General features: G+C 36.8%; 1 protein-coding gene and 1 pseudogene across 1 annotated transcript in view; one reads left to right on the top strand and one right to left on the bottom strand.

Annotated features, from left to right (window-relative positions):
- Positions 1-18,944, top strand: part of RAPH1 (Ras association (RalGDS/AF-6) and pleckstrin homology domains 1) — a 143,088-nt gene that overhangs the window by 115,687 nt on the left and 8,457 nt on the right. The window contains 5 exon segments of the mRNA XM_077154782.1: positions 1,934-2,077; positions 3,019-3,129; positions 10,762-10,860; positions 14,283-14,403; positions 17,060-17,202. Coding sequence (XP_077010897.1) covers positions 1,934-2,077; positions 3,019-3,129; positions 10,762-10,860; positions 14,283-14,403; positions 17,060-17,202 — 618 coding nt within the window.
- Positions 11,341-13,727, bottom strand: LOC143677997 (SWI/SNF complex subunit SMARCC2 pseudogene; annotated as a pseudogene).

The following is an 18,944-nucleotide window of genomic DNA, read 5'->3' as shown; positions in this document are numbered from 1 at the left end:
TTGCATTAATTGGACAAGGGTTTGTCTGTTTTATAGGGCTGGGTTTTCGGGAGATGGGCTTTATTTTTCTATTGGGTCAGTGGGGGCTTGTTTGGTTATCTACGTCAGCTGCCTCAGTAGGGATTTCAAATTTGAAAGATAACAAGAGGAAACTCGAGGGAATTCAAAGAAGTAGGGCATGGTTTTATAGCTTTGAGGGGTCCCCAGGTCTTTCTCAATATAATTTTATCATGGCTTACACAATTATTTCAAATGCTAGTATTTTTGTTGCCTAGAAAAATTGAAGATGTGTACTAATTTTAAATTACTTGTTAGCCTAAATGTAAAATTTCTCCATGTGTATGTAGAGCTTCTGTGAATTCTTGACGTGCATAGGCAAGACGTTATATACTTACATATTACAGACTTTTAAATTTCTTTCTTTCTTTTTTTTGGTGGAGGGGGGAGAGTTTCTTTAGCCTCTTGTCCACTAAATTGATCGTCCAAACAGTCTTGAAGGTTATAGGATGACTTCCATGTTTGTTCATTCATTGATCAATCCAGTGTTTACTGGGAACTGTTTGTGCCAAACACTTGTGTTTGGTGTTTAAAATATAGTGATGAACAAGCCTCTGGGTCCTCTGAGTTTCTGTTCTGCTGGGGGAAGATGTTCAATTTATATGTAAACTGACAGACAAACAATAGAATTATATTTAGTGAAGATGTAACAGTAACTTTTAAAATATAATGATGAAACTAAGCAAGTTGGAAATTTTAAAGTAGCCTTAAAATGTAATCTTTAAAACAGCTTTTATATGTAACTATAAAATGGAAACAGGTGGTAAATGAGAATTCTCACAAAGGAGCAATATGTAAGTGTAAAGTCTGCACCCAGATTTTAATAAGCTTTCATCTATTGCTCCAGACCTCCCAGAGATGAATAAAGCTTTTCACCTATCTCCCGAGATACCTAGGCACCTTTCCCAGGTGTCACAGAGTTTGTAAATCCAGAAGAAAGTAGTAAACTACTGACCTCTGTTACGTGTTAACTAAGATGGTTATCTCTCTTTGTCTCTGACCTGCATAAAAGCCAATTGAAGGGGTACACAGGTGGTTCAGTGGTAGAATGCTCGCCTTCCATGCCGGAAAGATTCACGGACCATGCACCACCACCACCACCCCACCAAAAAAATAAAAAAAAAGCCAATTGAAAAATCACTTCTGGGAGGCTGATTTGGGAGGGAAATGCCTCTGTCCTGCTGGCATAAATAAACCTTTTTTCCTCCTAAAAAGAAAAAAAGTTCCATGTCATTGCTTTGCAAGGATTTCTTTTAACCAAAAATGTAATTTTTCATTAATTTTAAATTTTTATATAAACATGGACAGAATTCAGAATTGCGTTTTGTGTGCAGTCTTTTCAGTATTAAATATTTAAAAAATAATTGCACTCTTAGCATCATATAAATTGATACAGTTTAAAGTTTATCCTCTTAACATGTTGCTTTCTTTGAAAATATATTCCTATTTACTTTGAGTTAATATGCGTGTTGTCAATTTAGAGAAAAAGTTTAATGCTTATGTTAGTTCTAATACTTTATTAAATTTGGGTAAAACTATATCATTTACAAATGTGTTTAAATACTGTTATATATAACTAAATTTAAATCTCAAATTTGTTTTTCTTAAAAACAGCATTAGGTATAAGATTCATAGTTTAAAATTCATTATTCCATTTATGATGACATTTTTACCTAATAAACCTTTTATGATTGCCATGGTAATTCCAAAATAAATTGATACTATGTTTAGAATATTCTAATTGAGTTAAATTAACTGCATGGTTTCAGTATAAATCTTGACTTTAATTACAGTGTCATGTCCTTAACAGGGCTAAACACAACTTTATTCTAAGAATCCAAAGATCATAGTCTTTCCAAATATCTTTTTATTTTAGGAATGTTTTTGTGGGAGTTCTGTGACTGTTCCAGAAATTGAAGGAGTCCTTTGGTTGAAAGATGATGGCAAGAAGTCCTGGAAGAAGCGTTATTTTCTCTTGCGAGCATCTGGTATCTACTATGTTCCTAAAGGAAAAGCAAAGGTGGGGGCGTTGGCTTTCACACTCCTCTGTGTGGTCATTGCTTTGAATTTGTAGCAGAGTTTGCTGGCAAGGTGATCCAGGCTCCCATCTGTTTCAACTTGTGTAGGAAACAGAATAGAGATTTGTTTATTGATCCATTAGAAAGAAAATAAATCTGAAAATCTTTACTGTCTGTCATTAGTTGAACCTGCCTTGACTCTCTTACCAAATTTGAAATCATACTTATTATTTTGGGGACTTTCATCAGAGCAATTTTTTTTTTTTTTTGGTGGGGGGGCGAGGATATTTTCTAGTATTATTCAGCATTTCAGTTTTGGTTAGAAAATGTCCTTTTTTGTTGAGGGCCACAGAATTGGTAGCTATCACTCAAGTGCTTACTGGGGCCAGCACTGTTTTAGCCCTTTACACTATCATTTCATCTATGCTTTAGAATAATCCTGTGCAGGGTGGGCAACAGTGGCTCGTTGGCAGAGTTCTCACCTGCCATGCCAGAGACCCGGGTTTGTTTCCTGGTGCCTGCCCATGTAAAAATAAATAAATAAATAAATAAAAAATAATAATAATCCTGTGCAGTATATATTCTTGTCCATATTTATTTTAACCTGTGAGGAATCTCCCAGTTGAGAATTACTATACTTGGCGCAGAACTGCATTATATTATGTGTCACACTATCCTGGATTGTATTTAAAGTCTCTTTAAAATACCAACCTTTCAAATAAGTCAATGTTCATTATAGGTGGCAAAATAGTAAGTGAAATAGCTAATTACACCATGGATAGAGAATCTCCTTGCCTTATTTTCTGCAAAATAGAATTAATTTTTTCATGGTACAGTTTTGATTCTCAAATCAAACCTTTTTTATTTGAAACTGTTACCAGATGTGATATTTGCTTGTTTACACATTATTGTTAATTCAGTGTCTGGGTTTTCTTAATCTCAGGTCTCTCGGGACCTCGTGTGCTTTCTCCAGCTGGACCATGTCAATGTGTACTATGGGCAGGACTATCGGAACAAATACAGAGCACCTACAGACTACTGTCTGGTGCTGAAGGTAAACATACATCTCTTCTTCACAATTTTAATTGATGTTAGACATAGAAGAGGAGGTTACTAGATGTTTTTGAAAGTTTGAATCTCTATCGAGTATACTCTTTATGCTTTATTCAGTAGGTTTTTACAGGAATAGTAAAGGGTGGTAAAGAAAAGCATATGCTTTCCCACCTGACTATTAGCTAATTAGCATTAACTAGATTGTACTAATAAGAAGTGCATACTGTACTACAAGCTTTTAGTTATAATATGTAAAATGGATTACATTAAAACTTTAAGACATTTATTTAATAGCAGACTTATTTTCAGAAAACTTTGAGATCAGAGTCATATATTTGACAATGTATTGTATGTTTTAGGATTTTTCTTGTACTTAGAACCATCAGAGGGCACTGTACCTAAGTACAAACTGGACTGACTCTCATCTGGTTCAAAAATAGCTTTTGTCTTTTTCCCTTGAACTGTAGCCCTAATAACTGTATTATGACCCATTTGAGCTGTATTTAGTGTTTTCTTTCCTCCCTGCTTTTTGCAGGCTTTTGGGTTTCTTATATTGATTGTTTCTGTACTTTTGAGGAGAACTGACATTTTTAGTGACTCTTTAGTGGTCTATAGAAACATCAAAGGCAGCACAAGTTAAAAATTCAGTATAATTATGAAGATAATTGTTTTCATTGGCTCCATCTTAGGAGTACCTTGGTAAACTATTTGGGCTTTCATGTTTATATCATCTTTTGATTTTACTTTTCTGTGAGATTATTGATTGAGTTCAAGGGGCATTATTAGTTTAGGATTTGCAGGTAGGATTTCAGTTGTTTTGAAAAAATTAGATGTCTTGTAATGGCAAAACTTTATTAGATAATCCTTTCTTGGGGAACACCACTGTTATCATTTCGGTTACTTTTAGCAGCAAATGAGTAAAAAAAAAATCAGCACAAAATATCTGAATTCAGCAGTTTTCAAACTGTGGTCTTAGGGTCTTGTGAGTCCCTAAGACTCTTTCAGGGGATCTGTGATGTTAGAATTATTTTAATATAATGCTAAGATGTTATATGCCTTTTATACTCTCCTTCAACTCATAAAAAATAGTGGGGGTTCCCAAGAGGTTATATGACATGTGAAGACACTTTGTCCCCTTGGCTAGTGGGATCTGCATTTGTGTATTCTTGTATTTTAATTTTTCTTAGTTTTAATTTCTAAGAATGTAAATAATAAACATAACCCACATAAATGAAAATTATTTGGGATTCTCATAATTTTTAAGCGTGTGAAGAGGTCCTGAGGCCAAACATTTGAGAACTGCTGATTAAACAATGGAATTTATTATATCACAGAACATGAGGACAATGAGAGTTGGTTATTTCAGTGACTCAGGATTGTCAGAGAGAGCCCAAGTCTTTCCATTCTTTCTCTTTTCCATCTTCTGCATATCATCTTATTTCCTGCCTGGCTTACCTCTTAGTCACAAAATCACCAATGCAATTCTAGTTAGTCATCATGTGTAGATCCAGTAAAATATGGAAGAGGAGGGACTATTTCTCCTTGAATCTGCATTTTTAAGAAGGAAATGTTTCTGAGGAGTTATGCAGCCACCCTTTTGAAGGTCATTGACCAGACATACATGACCACTCATAAACCAGTAGCAAGAAGAACAAAGCCACTGTGGTTTATTTAGACCAGTCAGGATGCATACCCTGAGGGACATCGATGATGGGTAGACACCTAAATAAAATTGAGACTCTACCATGAAAGAAGTATGAGCAAGAGTTAGCTGTGGGAAGACAACCAACAGTGTCTGCTGCAACCAGAATTAATTATGGCCACCAAATATTATTTAAGCCTTTTGAACATATTTTTGTCTCAAGTTTCCTGTTTTACTGATACAGATTTGTATGCTCCATATTTGCTTTTGGTATATTAGCTTAAACCCATTTCATATATTTATTTTATCTACTTATCTATTTATAGAAACACTCAATGTGATAAAATAAAAAACTTGATGCCACCAGGAACAATAATAGTAAATGTAATGGCCACCATATATTGAAGAAATCTGTGGTGGCAGATTCTGCAGTAGGAGTACTATTCACGCCAATCTCACAAGTCTGTTTTAGAGTCCTTGCTTTGCAGATAATTGAAACAGATTTAAAGGGATTAATGTCTGAGGCTACACTAGTATTATGGTTAAAAGACATGTCTTTTTACCTTCTAACTTCTGTGGTAAAATTTTTGTCTAAGTAAATATTTTTGTTCTTTAGCATTTAAGTTCTGACAAACAGATGAAACAAAAGATCTACAGCACAGTTTCTACACAAATGCAAAAATAACATTTTTGTGGTCTGATGTCTTTTGTCAGCTGCAGCCTATATTTACCAATGCTGAGTCCTGGAAGTGAAATGTAGGCACACACTTATAATTTAGTGACTAGTTTTGAAAAGTTTAATTTGTTTTAGCATGATAGGCAGGAAGGAAAAATAAGTGGTTACTAGAGTTCCAGTCTACCAAGATGGCAGTGTAAAGCATTCCAGAGTTGTATTTCTCCACAGAACCTTTGAACTACTAGCAAAAACTGGAAGGGCCATCTTGCACTGATAGGGTGAGTGCTAAGTAAAAAAATCACACAGCTTAAAAATGGTAGGTGAAGCTCATAGTGTACTTTTTGGCCCCTCTTCGACCCTCTTTCCAGTGCAGTGACAAATCAGCATGCCCTCTCATTGTAGGTATCTGGACATGTTCCTGAGGGAGCAAAGTAACCACTGTGGACATAGTGGGGTGCCTGTATGTTCATAGCAGTCTGTTGGGTGACAGCCTGAAAAACTGACTCAGGATACTCTTCTCTGGTTCATTGCCCCAGAACTTGCCCTACACATACAAGCACTATACAGACAACTAAATGAGTGTAAGAAAATAATCAAATTGAAGTAGACTGGGTCAAATAATTACTGGCTTCAAAATATACAAGAGTAGGGAGGGGCCTATCTGTTTAAAAGGGAGTAGAGGGGACATTCTAAACCCTGTAAAGATCCCTGTAAATGGGGAAATTCCTAAGGCCACAAGCACATGTGCAGTACAAGACACATGATCAGAATAAAACAGTGAGGAATCCATGGTTTTGCCTTGGGTTGACCTTGGTAGGAGGACTAGATGCCAAAGGAGAGCACTAGCCAACACAAAGCTAATTTGAAAAGATTATGGGTTCCCTAGAGCTATTTGCTTTCGTTAGCTCCTTGCACACGAAGAAACCTTTATCATATTACTAACTAGATACAAGCTTAAGGAATAGACAGTTCAGGCACTAAATTCTAGAGTTAACACATTAAAGTAATGTACAGTGTACAACAAAAGATCACAAGGCAAACAGTGAAACAGGAAATGATGACCCACCCAAAGAAACAATATAAAACTTCAGAAACTTCCAGTGAATACGACTTTGGACATATCAAACAAAAGACTTAAAAAAAATGACCACTAAAAAAAATATGAGAAAAAATACTAAATGATATCAGGGAAACAATATATAAGTAAAATAAGAATCTCAAAAGGAGAAATTATAAAAAGGAAGCCAATACTAGAATAGATGACCACAAGAATTGAAATAAAAATATCCTAGAGTGTTTGAACAGAAGACTGGAGCTGGCAGAAGAAAGAATAAATGAACTTAAGTATAAGGCAATAGAAATTGTTTAGGCTGAGGAGCAGAAAGTAAAAAGAATGAAGAAAAGTGAACAGATCCTAAAACACTTGTGGAATACCAGCAAGTATACAATATATGGTTTATGGGAGTCCCAGAAGAAGAAAGAGAGGAAGGGCCTGAATGATTACTCAGAGAAATAAGGCAGAAAACTTACCAAGTTTATCACCTTTAACAAAAAGTCATGAATATAACATTCAGGAAGCCCAGTGAACCCCAAACAGAATGCTTCTGAAGAGAGCCACACTCAGACACATTGTAGTCAAAGACAAGAAGAGTTATAAAATCTTCAAGAGAAAAGGAATATATTATGTGCAATAGGGACCCAGTAAAAGTGTGCCAATTTTCCATCAGAAACCATGGATGCAGGAAAGCAGTGGGAAGAAATATCTCAAGTGCCAAAAAAAAAAAAAAAGAAAAATATTGCCAAACAAGAATTTTCTATCTGGTGAGATTTTTAAAAAAATGAGATAAAATGAAGACATTCTCAGTTAAAAGTTGAATTTGTCACCACTGGACCTGCCCTACAAAGAATTATTAAAGGGAGTTCTTCAGACTGATAGGAAGGACATTAGATAGTCGATCAAAACACTATAAAGAAATAAGATCTTGGGTGGGCCATGGTGGCTCAGCAGGCAAGAATGCTCACCTGCCATGCCAGAGGACCCGGGTTTGCTTCCCAGTGCCTGCCCATGTAAAAAATTTTAAAAAAAAAGAAGATCTTTGGTAAAGGCAGCCATATGGGTAATTTTATAAATGTGAGTATAATTGTATTTTTTTGGTTATCTGACACCACTTTTTACTGTTTACACACCATGGGTATAGGAAAACTATATGTATGTATTATTGAAGTCAAGTTAGTTTCAAATCAAATGTGATTGCTATATAGGTAGGATGTTAAATTTTAATCAAATGGAAATATTTGAAAAATATTTCCAGATAAAAATGAGAAGGAACTCAATATGTTACAATGCCAAAAAAAATCAAATGAATATGAAAATAGGCATTAATTGGAGAATTGAGGGTCAGAACAGCTACAAGACTTGTAAAGACTAATAGCAAAATATTAGAAGAAACTCCTTCATTATCAGTAGTGACATTAAATGTAAATGATTTAAACTCTCTGGTCAAAAGGCAGACATTGGCCAAATGGATTAAAAAAAAAAAGCATGACCAAACTATATACTTTTTGCAAGAGACACATATTAAATTCAAAGTTACAAGTAGGTTGAAAGAGAAAGGATGGGGAAAAAATATTCCAGCAAATGGTAACCACAAGAAAGACTGGGTAGCTGTACTAATCAAATAAAATAGACTTTTAAGTCAAAAACTGTTATGAGGAACAAAGTCACAAGATACTGATAAAGTAGTCTATCGACAAGAAGAAATAACAATTATAAATATATGTGTGTACTAATGGCAAAGTTCCAAAATAGGAGAAACAAATATTTACAGATTTGAAGGGAGAAATTCGTATTTCTACATTAATAACAAGAGACTTCAATACACCACTTTCAATAATGGATAGAACATCTGAACAGAAGACCGATAAGGAAATAGGAGACTTGAATGATACTCTAAACCAGGTAGACCTAATGGACATATACAGAACACTTCACCCAACAGCCGCAGAATACACATTCTTCTGTGGTTATCATGGACTGTTCTCCGGGATAGAGCATATCACAAAACAAGTCTCAATAAATTTTAAAATATTGAAATCATACAATATATCTTCACCAACCATAATGAGATGAAGTTAGTTATTGTGGAAAACTCACAATATGTAGAGAATCGAGCAACGTATTCGTCTTTAAAAAAAAAAGTTTTTATTGACAAATCTTCACACACATACAATCCATACATGGTGTACAAACAGTGCTCACAGTATCATCACCGTGATCATCCCTAGAACATCTACATTACTGCAGAAAAAGAAAGAAAAAAGAAAAAACTTACACATTTCACACCCCCACACACATTGTTCACTTGTATTTCCATCTGTTCAATTTATTTTACCCCTTATCCCCCCATTAGTTGTTTATATTTTTTATCCATATTCATATTTTTTTACTTATTTGTCCATATCCTGGATATCATTGGTACAGAATTTCGGTTTGGGTTGATGAAAAAGTTTTGGTAATGGATGGTGGTGATGGTGGTACATCATTTGAATGTAATTAACAGCACTGAATTATATAATTGAAAGTGGATAAAATTGTAATGTTACCATAATAAAAAATAAAAAGAAATAGGACTGTATAACACAAAGAATGAATCCTTATATATACTATAGATTATCATTAATATATAATTATAATGATTCCTTAATTGTAACAAAGGTAACACAGTTAATAATGGGTAAAATTATTAATTTTAATAAAATGCTATTTTTTAGCATTTATGTTGTGGAGTTGGATGTGGGAACACTGTACTTTCTGCATGATTTGTTTGTAAATGTACAACTGCTCATAAATATTAAAACTAAAAAAACTATTTAGTGTTTTGATGTAGAATATGAAATTCAACTCAGCCACTATTAGTAATAGAAATACTCTACATAATCTCATGAAAGTCCTGAAAGTTATAGAGCACGTTATTATTAGTATTCTTTTTTAATTTCTTGTATGCCACTTGAATGAATTAATGCTCAAACATTTTTTTGTTTCCAAAGAATAAGTTGGTGGTATATATTGAGTTGTTTTCCTTAGGCATTTGGGTTTTGATTTTTAAACTATCACTTTGTTACATTGTCATAGGATTTATCTAGTAGCCCAATTTTGGGCATACCAGAGAAAAAGAATCTGTGTAGAACAATAATGAAAAGTGCTTATTTTGTTCTTAAATGATTTTGTTTAATTCTTAAAATTTTTACATTTCATTAGAAATGAAAACTTTCCAAATTGGCATAATTTGTTTGCTAATCTCTCTTTACTCTTTAAAATTTTGCCCATACCTGAGCTCTATAAAGCAATGAGTAGAATAGAAGTCAAATAAAAAACAGAATAGATGGATTTATATGTTTTTGCTCTTTGTGGAGCAGTAATTAATTGTTAATGTAAGTAGATAAATTTCTATTGTCCATCTATTCCTGCTATGTTGGGAATTTTTATTCAAACTGATTATTGTATTGAACTCATGGGTTGGCACAACAAATGAATGTCATTAGGGAATTCTGTATAAACTATTTTGTGGTCCAGTGGAAATAAAAAAGACCTTAAATCTATTCTTAGCTCTTACATCACATAGACAAGGTTAAGGTAGTCACTTCCCATTTAAACCTCAATTGAAAAGTACAGTGATTTTTAAAAAAATAAATACATGACACAGTTGAAAAGCTGCTTATTCCCCAGGAGGGTACATACTGTGGTTGTACCGTGTGGTAGAGGAGTCTAAAGAGCAGGTTTGTCTCCATAGCAGAAATCACCACAGTAACAGCAGTGATTGCTGAGGAGTGACCCATGGGCTATGCTGGATGCTTTTTATACCCAGCACAGTTACTCAATTCCTGAGAAGTATTAGAAACTTAACTCTTCAGACTAGTGACTGTTTCCTATTTGGAGTTTTCTGAATACATGACTTCATTGGGTTCAGAGTGCAATTAACTTCCCCTTTCATAGTAAAATATAGGCTTGAGTATTCTGCTGACTTTGTTAACCTCAGTGGACTCTATTTCTTTGAGATCTTGAAGGGGTTATTTGGAAATTTTCCATTTTATGAAAATTTATTTTAATGTGCACATGCATGTTGATTTAAAATTTAATACGTGTCATTCTCATTTATTTTTTAAAAATACTTACGGGCTATTTACTTGAATCTTATGTCCATATTAAGAACTGTATATTTGGTCATCACTTTGATACTCTGTAAGTTGTCAGCATGTTTAAGTTTGATAGTGTTTCTGTAGGGGATTTATTTGGAATTTTGCCTTTAATGTTGTAGCACCCACAAATCCAGAAGAAATCTCAGTATATCAAATACCTTTGCTGTGATGATGTGAGAACCTTGCATCAGTGGGTCAATGGTATCCGCATTGCAAAGGTAGGTTTTCTTTTGGTTTGATGACAGACTATTGAGATGTTTGATGATGTGTTTTTTTTTTTAATCTCTACTTACTTTTAAAGAATTTTTATTTTTTGTGTGTGTACATAAAAGAAATGCATTAGCTTTTGAGGGGGGTGCACCCTTAGAAATAAGTAGTTCATTGAAACCTTGAATAAAATCTCCCCACAGCCTTTCCTTTGAGGGAAACATCCCCCATTCCCATCCTATCCTTTCTCCCAGAAATTAGAAACAATCTTTTAAACAGAAGTTCTTGAATAATCCAATATAAAAATGCATGAACATGAAACCACCAGAATAATCTGACTCCCTGAGTTCTTTAAAAATAAAAATTAAAATAAAAATAATTAAAAAAATTTTTTTTTAAATTTAAATTTTAAAATTTAAAAAAATTCAAGAATTTTTAAAGTTAAATGAAAAATAGTAATAAATTAAAAATGCATGCCTCTGAGACACTGAGATGGGGCAAAAGACACTTTCCTTATGTAGTGATGAACTCTCCAGGCTGGGGAAGGGTCCCAGTCATGGTGGTAGGGAAGGCTGTTTCTTGAATTCCAAAGAAGGCTGGGGGGAGAGATGTCTAGCTGGCTCCTCACTGTAGAGGTGACACAGGGGTGTCCATGCCTGGGCTCGGGGCTGTGGGGTCTGGAGGCAGTGCCTTGGTCTGTCAGTGGACCGGCACTGGGCAGGAAGTTCTTAACAGCTGCCACAATGGCAGGGCTCTGGACTGTAGCAGATCTGAGCCATGGCCTGACAGGCAAGGAAGATGGCAAAGTGGTGGCCACCAGCAGGTTAGGATATAGAGAGTTCTCCATGGACACAGGCAGATTAAGAGGAGGGGTAAGGTTAATACTCATGGAGTCAGCTTGACTACCAAATGGGATGATGAATGGAGCAGCAGAAGGAGGAGGAGATGGCATGCCAAAAGGCTAACCCAAAGGAGCATTACCCCCTACTCCTTAGTGCCTTCTGCCTGGTACTGCCCCTGCTATCAGTGAGGGAATTTATTGGTTAGGAAACGGTGAGGGGCCATGGGGTCTGGGGAGGAAGAGTATTACCCCGATGGGACTCCAGCTGGTTGTTGCTGTTTTCGCCCTGCAGTTGAACCTGCCTGACCAATCTTTTCAGAGGGGTCCAAACTTTCTGGAGGGTCTCCACTGCGGGTGACTCAGCAGCCCCTGTGGGTGGGATGGACTAAGAGCCTAGGGGCAGGGTTGGAGGTGGCTGCTGCTACTGCTGTTGGTACATCTGTTGGAAGTGCTGCTGTTGGGCCCTCGTCTCTGTATACTTTAGTGGCTTCATGTAGAAGGCTTGTCTGTCAGCCAGAAGCTGCTGCCTCTGATATTCCAGTGCTTCATGTTCCTGGTCCAAGATTGTCTTCAGCTCCTCAAAGTGCTGGAGTTTGAGTTCCAACTTTAAAAAGTCTCCACCAGCAGGACCACCAGAGATTTGATCTTCCTCTTCTCAGCAGCAGCTAAGTGCGTGGCCTTCACTGCAGCTGCAGCCAGAGGCAGTGGCAGCTGCGATGGAGAGATTGCCCACACCAGTGTCCTGTTCTACCTTTACTTTCCTTACACTCCTGACTCCACCACTTCCTTCAGCACTTCCTTCGACTCCTTCTCCCTCTTGGGATCAGCTGTTGGGTCCCCGTCACTCTTCTCTGACTCCTTCTCACTATCACCTTCTTTCCCTTTCTCTTCATACGTATTGGGAACCTCACTTGTATCAGTTGACTCTTCTTCTACACCCCCTCCTCCTTCTCGAGGTTCCTTGGGCTCCCTCCTTCTCATCTGTGTCAGGGCCTTCTGCCTGTGTCTCTTCAGTTCCACTCCTCAGTCTGCTGAGGCTCATCAGAGGTGGTTCCTGCATTGCCACTTCTTCCCAGACCAAAGGCTTGGTCTGCCTTGCTTGTCACTTTGGCTGCTGCTTCTACTTTTCAAAGATGGGCCTCCATTAGCACTGTGGGTACATCTTCCTTCATCTTGGAGAACTCTAGGGCCAACTTTGCACAGCAGAGGTGACTTGGGGATCGACAACAGGCTCAAAAGGCAAAAGTGCTCATGACAGGATTGCCCGACTGGATGAAGGGAATGGGCTGGTAGTCCAGGGGGCCCAGGGAGGTCTCTTAGTCACTCCTCCAGGCACAAATCTTCAATAGGAAGACAAAGAAAATGCAAGATACACCTGTCCTAAGTGTGGCTTCCCATGTGCACTGATGCTACTTTGTTCCAGTCGTCTTTGTGTAGTTCCAGTTCCTCCACAAGTTGCAGGGCCTCCTGTTCTGCCATTCACGGTTGGCATTGGCTGCAGCTTTGCTCTTGAAGGGGACATTCTTCTTGATGTACATGTCTGTGTGCAGCCCAAAGTTTTACATGACTGTTGGTTTCTCTTTGCCTTTGTCAGGAAAGTTGAGCTTTTGTTGGGAAGCAGAGGTCTGCAGCTCTGGCTTGTCCTTAGCCATCTCTCATACCTGGTCATCCAGCTCCTTGCCCTTTCACCCAGCCTTGATATCAGCATCCATGTGGCAGCTCTGCAAGGTCTTGGCTGCAGAGGCACCAGCTCTGACAGTGTGTCTGCCAAGACATAAAGTGAGAAGTAGGTGGAGGCCCCATTGGAGTTGGCCGACTCTGGCATCCACCTAGTAGTTAATAAGACCCCACCGTTCCAGGAAGAAGGCATAGACTCTCATGAAGGCACAGATGTTGCTGGCCAGGTTCCCATGGCACGCAGTGGAGTTGAGATACTCTTAGGGGTTCAGTCTGTAAGTGTTGATCATGAAGTGTCAATAGGCCTAGTAGATCTCTGGAGTCTTGGATTTTGTCATGCCATTAAAGAACTCTGGGAGTCTTAAGATTATTCTGGTGGTTTCATGTTCATGAATTTGCCTGTGTCTGGTTTTCTCATGCCTACTTTACATGATTTCAATGTTGCCTTTTTTCCTTGATGATGATTAACAGTTGGTGTCTGTGATGCTAGTAAAGTTTGGATAGCATGAAAGTGATTTATTTTGGCTTAGGAGAATACATTATATGACTCTTATATAACAGAGTTCAGCAGAAGCGAATTAAGTTTTTTTAAAAATTAAATTACTGTAGGTAATGAGCATTTTCCAGTCATATTTTGGACAGTATCCTGAATAGTGCTGAGACCCTGGCCTTGGGTTGAAATTGGGGTGGGGAGTGGGGGTCACATTTCAACTTCTTGTTGCCCCTCTAAAAATTATAGAAAAAATAAGAATAGATTATAATTCACTTTATTAAATAATTTTTGAAGTATTATAGTATTAATCTTAATACAAATCATGAGCCAGTAAACAGAAATGTGTCCCTGCCTTCCCACCTCATCCTTTTACACCATACTCTCAGTAGTTCAGATGTCATCCCTTACTGCCTTCTGTTTAGTATGGGAAGCAGCTCTACATGAACTATCAAGAAGCCTTGAAGAGAACAGAGACAGCTTATGATTGGACTTCCTTATCCAGCTCCAGCATTAAATCAGGATCTAGTTCTTCCAGCATCCCAGGTAATTAAAAATGACTTGCTTCCAAAAAGTACAGGTTGAAAAGTAGGGCAGTAGATTATTTACAGTGGAGAAAACTGACAAACACTACCTCAACCAAGGGATCAAAGTCAGCATCATCAGTAGTAAGTTGTATTGATAGCATATACCTTTCATATAATGTGATGGGTATGGCATTTCACTTCGAGTCCTCCTCTAAAAACCCATAACCTCTGTCTAATAAAAAAAATTCATTCAAACCCAACTTGATAGTCTAAAAAAATGCCTGACCCTAGGACTCGTCAAAACTGGAGTCAAGGTCATCAAAAACAAAGAAAGTCCTGGACTAGAGGTGGCTAAGGACACACAACGGCTAACTGTGATGTCGCATCCTGGGTAGAATCTTGGAGCAGAAAGAGGACTTTTGGAGCAGAAAGAGGACTTTAAAGACTAGCAAAATCCCATAGTTCATAAAGCGTATCACGTTCTAAGAGAAAGTTTTTAAAATTTTTGTGTAACAAAAAGTTTCTCTGCATGTCTTTATGTAGCAGACCTTGGGTGAGTTAGTTTTTTAGGTAGATTTCTTTGTTTGCTTCCAGTGTCAAAATTCTGGTTAGGGAAAGGTGGGGAACAGGGAGATAAAGACAAGATAATTTAAGTAGTGGGATGGTCTGACTGAATCCAGGGTTACAAGTAAGATCTTGAAAGCATACAAATTACATGTATTGCAAATGATTATTCCTTTCTGTTACTCTTGACTAATTCCTGGAAAAAATTTATTTATTTGATAAAAATCTGGAATACTGTTGCATATATCTTTTCCTTCTTAATGAAAACAGCTTTATTTTTTTTTATCTTCTTATATAAGTAACATATGTTCACAGCAAAAATTCTGGCAAAACAGGAAAACTATATTAAAAAATAAATGTCAACTGAAGTTCCCCCCTACACACACACAGAAAAAAACTAGTGAAATCCAAATGAAGTATGGAGCTTGGTTAATAGTGCCGTACCACTATTGGTTCCTTAGTTGTGGCAAATGTACCATAGTAATATTAGATGTGGGGGTGGGGGTATGCAGAAATTCTCTGTACTATCTTTGCAACTCTTATGTAACTCTAACACTATTCTAAAATTAAAAGTTCACTAAAATGGAGGAGAAAAAACCCTGGAGGAGATGGATTAGGAAAATATTACGTAGAATTTTAGAAAAAGAAATTAAGGGAAAGAAAATTGAGGAAAAACGATGAATAATGTTTTAAAAATGTTTATAGCATTTAGTAATTCAAGTGCTTTTACATAATATTTGATAAAGTAGTATGTTGCCTTTTCTTCCTCCAGCATCATTCATGTACACTGTGTAAAGTATGGGGCAGGCTTTTTATGTAAATCATAGAATTATGTATATTACCCTGAAGAGATCTCAAGAAATCAGGTGGTGATGTATAAAGATGTAATGAATTCCTGCTTTTGGTATAGTAAAAAATGCCTGACAGAAAAAAGAAGAAGAAAAAAAATAATTCATGTGGTCCAGCCTCATGAGATCTTATAGGCTGTTGTCCTACATATCAAATAGGGATGAGAAATGAAGCTAGTGAAGTTGCCATTTTAAACAAGACTCAGCTAGTGAGTAATCAAGAAGGAAGGAAATAGAGTAGATTTCAGCTTACATTACTTACATTTTTGCCCTGAAAAAATTGTCTTAATTTCTTTTTTTTGCATGGGCAGGCACCGGGAAACGAACCCGGGTCTCCAGCGTTGCAGCCAAGAACTCTGCCTGCTGAGCCACTGTGGCCCGCCCTCTTTCATGGGTTATGTGCTTAGAACTCCTTTGCAGCTATCTTTGCTCCACTTTGGTTAACCTAGCTGAACTTGTTAAATGTAATCATAATAGTGCTCACGTAACCACAGAGTGTTTGGATAGAATTTGCTTTAAAGTTTTGAGGGTTCTCTAGATGCTAGACATTGAGCTAGGTGCTTCCACTTGGTTATTTTACCTGACTTGGAGTGCAGTGAAATAATCTTCCCATTTTCCCCACGCTGGATGTCAGAGATACATGGTAGCCTCACAGCCATTCCCAATGGACTCCAGCTCCCTTAGAGACGTCTTCAGACCTTGCTGGGAGGCCAGGCTACAGCTAGGCTGCTGCCCTGTGGTATCTGAATCCCTAGGAAACACACTTTCTCCTCATGTGGGGATCAGGTTGTAAATATTGTTCATTGCTAAAAGAAAGGAATAAGCCTTTGTGTTCTTGAATTCATAAATTAGAATTCTGGGATGACTTGGAGCAAGGTTATTAAAAAAAAAAACTAATCCTCAAGGTAATAAAGACATGGTAGTGAAAACAGTTACTACTCTTATTGATGGTTCCTTAATTCTCTTATTTGCTGGGGGTCGATTTTTTTGCAAGGCAACTTGCCAGGATAACAATGTTATATGAATATTTTATTTTAATTATCAGTCTCATGGTGAACTATGTAAAAAAAGAATCTAAGATTTCCTATTAACGAACCCTAAGATAAGTTTTCTAGTGAAAAATACTGGCTATGTTTATATGAAATGAGTAAAATTAACTCAGTGCTGTTCTGCATAGCATTTAACCTTGTGTAAAAGATCTGTCTAAACATACATATCCATACTGTCAGAATACTGACCTATTTAACTCTATTGTTTAAACAGAGTCTCAGTCGAATCACTCTAATCAGTCTGATAGCGGGGTTTCTGACACCCAGCCAACAGGACACATTCGCTCCCAGAGCATCGTGAGCTCAGTCTTCTCTGAAGCTTGGAAACGAGGCACTCAGTTAGAAGAGTGCAGCAAGGTAATGTATTTGTTTTCATTTATATGGAGAGATCTTTGGTATTCTATGCATTTAACTTGAGATTCTTTCTGTTCTCTTATTAGGAATTCTTTCTTTGCCCTATTTCTGTCTTCTTTTTTAGATCTTTAGTCTTCAGAGAGACCTGCTGAATTGACCTTTTCTCAGAAATGAATATTTGCATATTGGCTCTAATGATCTAAAATCTCAAAACAAAACAGAAACCCAGGCATACTTGTTTAACTCCATCAGTGGCTCAAAGTGTTCAGAAATAATGATTCCCCTCTCCATTCTCCCTTTAATCAGTTCTCTCCATTCTCCCTTTAATCGTTTTGGATGGAGCAAGACTATTTGTTGTTAATTCTCTGAATAGGTTCCAGAGAAGCTACTTATAATTGTTAATTTCATTTATTCAGACTCATAATTTATCTTTCAGCATTTATCTGCTCATTGATGGATTTTCTCTAATATATAGTATTTTATGTGGAAGACTAAATTCAAATCTGTCCCTCTAAAATTTTGCATTACTGAGCATTATCATTGACACTGAAAGGCAGATATAATTATTGAGAGATTATTTACAAAACAGAGGTTCTGTAGCTCATGTTGAAAGGTATAACATATTCCACTAGCAAAGTACCTCTGTAGTTCTATTGGCAAAGGAGCTTCCTAGTCTGTATTCACCATTTCAGTATGTAAGTGCTCCGTCCGTCACTAAGGAACTAGTGGTATACCTGCCTGACAATTGTGTATTTACCTAGGAATCATTTTGATTGTTTTTGTTGTTCTTTTGGTCTAAATCACTTATATAAGTACATTCACCAGTGAGAAGTAAATGGATATTACCCCTCAATTTATTCCTTAATTTGCGTATATTGTTGATTAACTGGCCTGTAGGAGGCTGGAGGAGGCATTACTAGCCCAATGTGGGGGTGAAGTTCTTTCTCTCAGAAATGAGTATTTGAGAATTGGTTCTAATGACCTATATTCTCAGACTTTGAAGAAATATTATCACTCCCTTTATCCCTTTAATCAACTTAGTTTGAGGAGCACCATTTGGTGCTAATGCTCTAATTACATACCATAGAAACTGGTTTATATAATTTAAAATCAAGAAAAATCATTGGCCTTATGAAATTGTTAATGGTATGTTCTGTGTGCATTTTAAATTACAGAACTAACCAATTATTATGAGTAAGTCCAAGGAAAACAAAGGTTCAAATGCTCTGATGGAGTAGACAGGGTGTGAATCCTGCCATGCGGCAGTGATAGTTTGAGTCTTGATTTGTTTCTTCTCCTGTTACCTCAGTCTCAGGTGCCAGATGTGAAGGCCAGCACAGCTAAGGGCTCCACCCCTGAAGCAGCCAAGACAGGGTCAAGTTAAGGTCAGGGGCTGTTCTTTGGAAACATATTAACCTGGGTGACTCCTATAACCAAATCTTACAGACTAATGCTTTTATTCTGATGTGTAATTAAAAAAAAAGTAAATATGTGAGTGTCCTGATGGGCAATAGAATTCAGCCCTATAATGAACTTTCTAGTCTACTAACCTGTGTCATTCATAATTTAATGCAAATGTTTTATTTTGGATCCTTACAGTTTATTCGGAGATCCTAAAAGATGTACCCAAACTTATTAAATGGATTAAGGATAAACCAAGTGTCCTTCCCTTTCTCTTTTCAAAAGTCCTTGAACCACATTCATGCATTATTAGCTCCATGAAATAAATGACCAGATGTAATTTC

The sequence above is a fragment of the Tamandua tetradactyla genome, chromosome 3, assembly GCF_023851605.1.
Source record: "Tamandua tetradactyla isolate mTamTet1 chromosome 3, mTamTet1.pri, whole genome shotgun sequence".
Classification (NCBI taxonomy): domain Eukaryota; kingdom Metazoa; phylum Chordata; class Mammalia; order Pilosa; family Myrmecophagidae; genus Tamandua; species Tamandua tetradactyla.
Note: the sequence above shows the minus strand (reverse complement) of the source record. Positions and strands in the feature narration are given on the sequence as shown.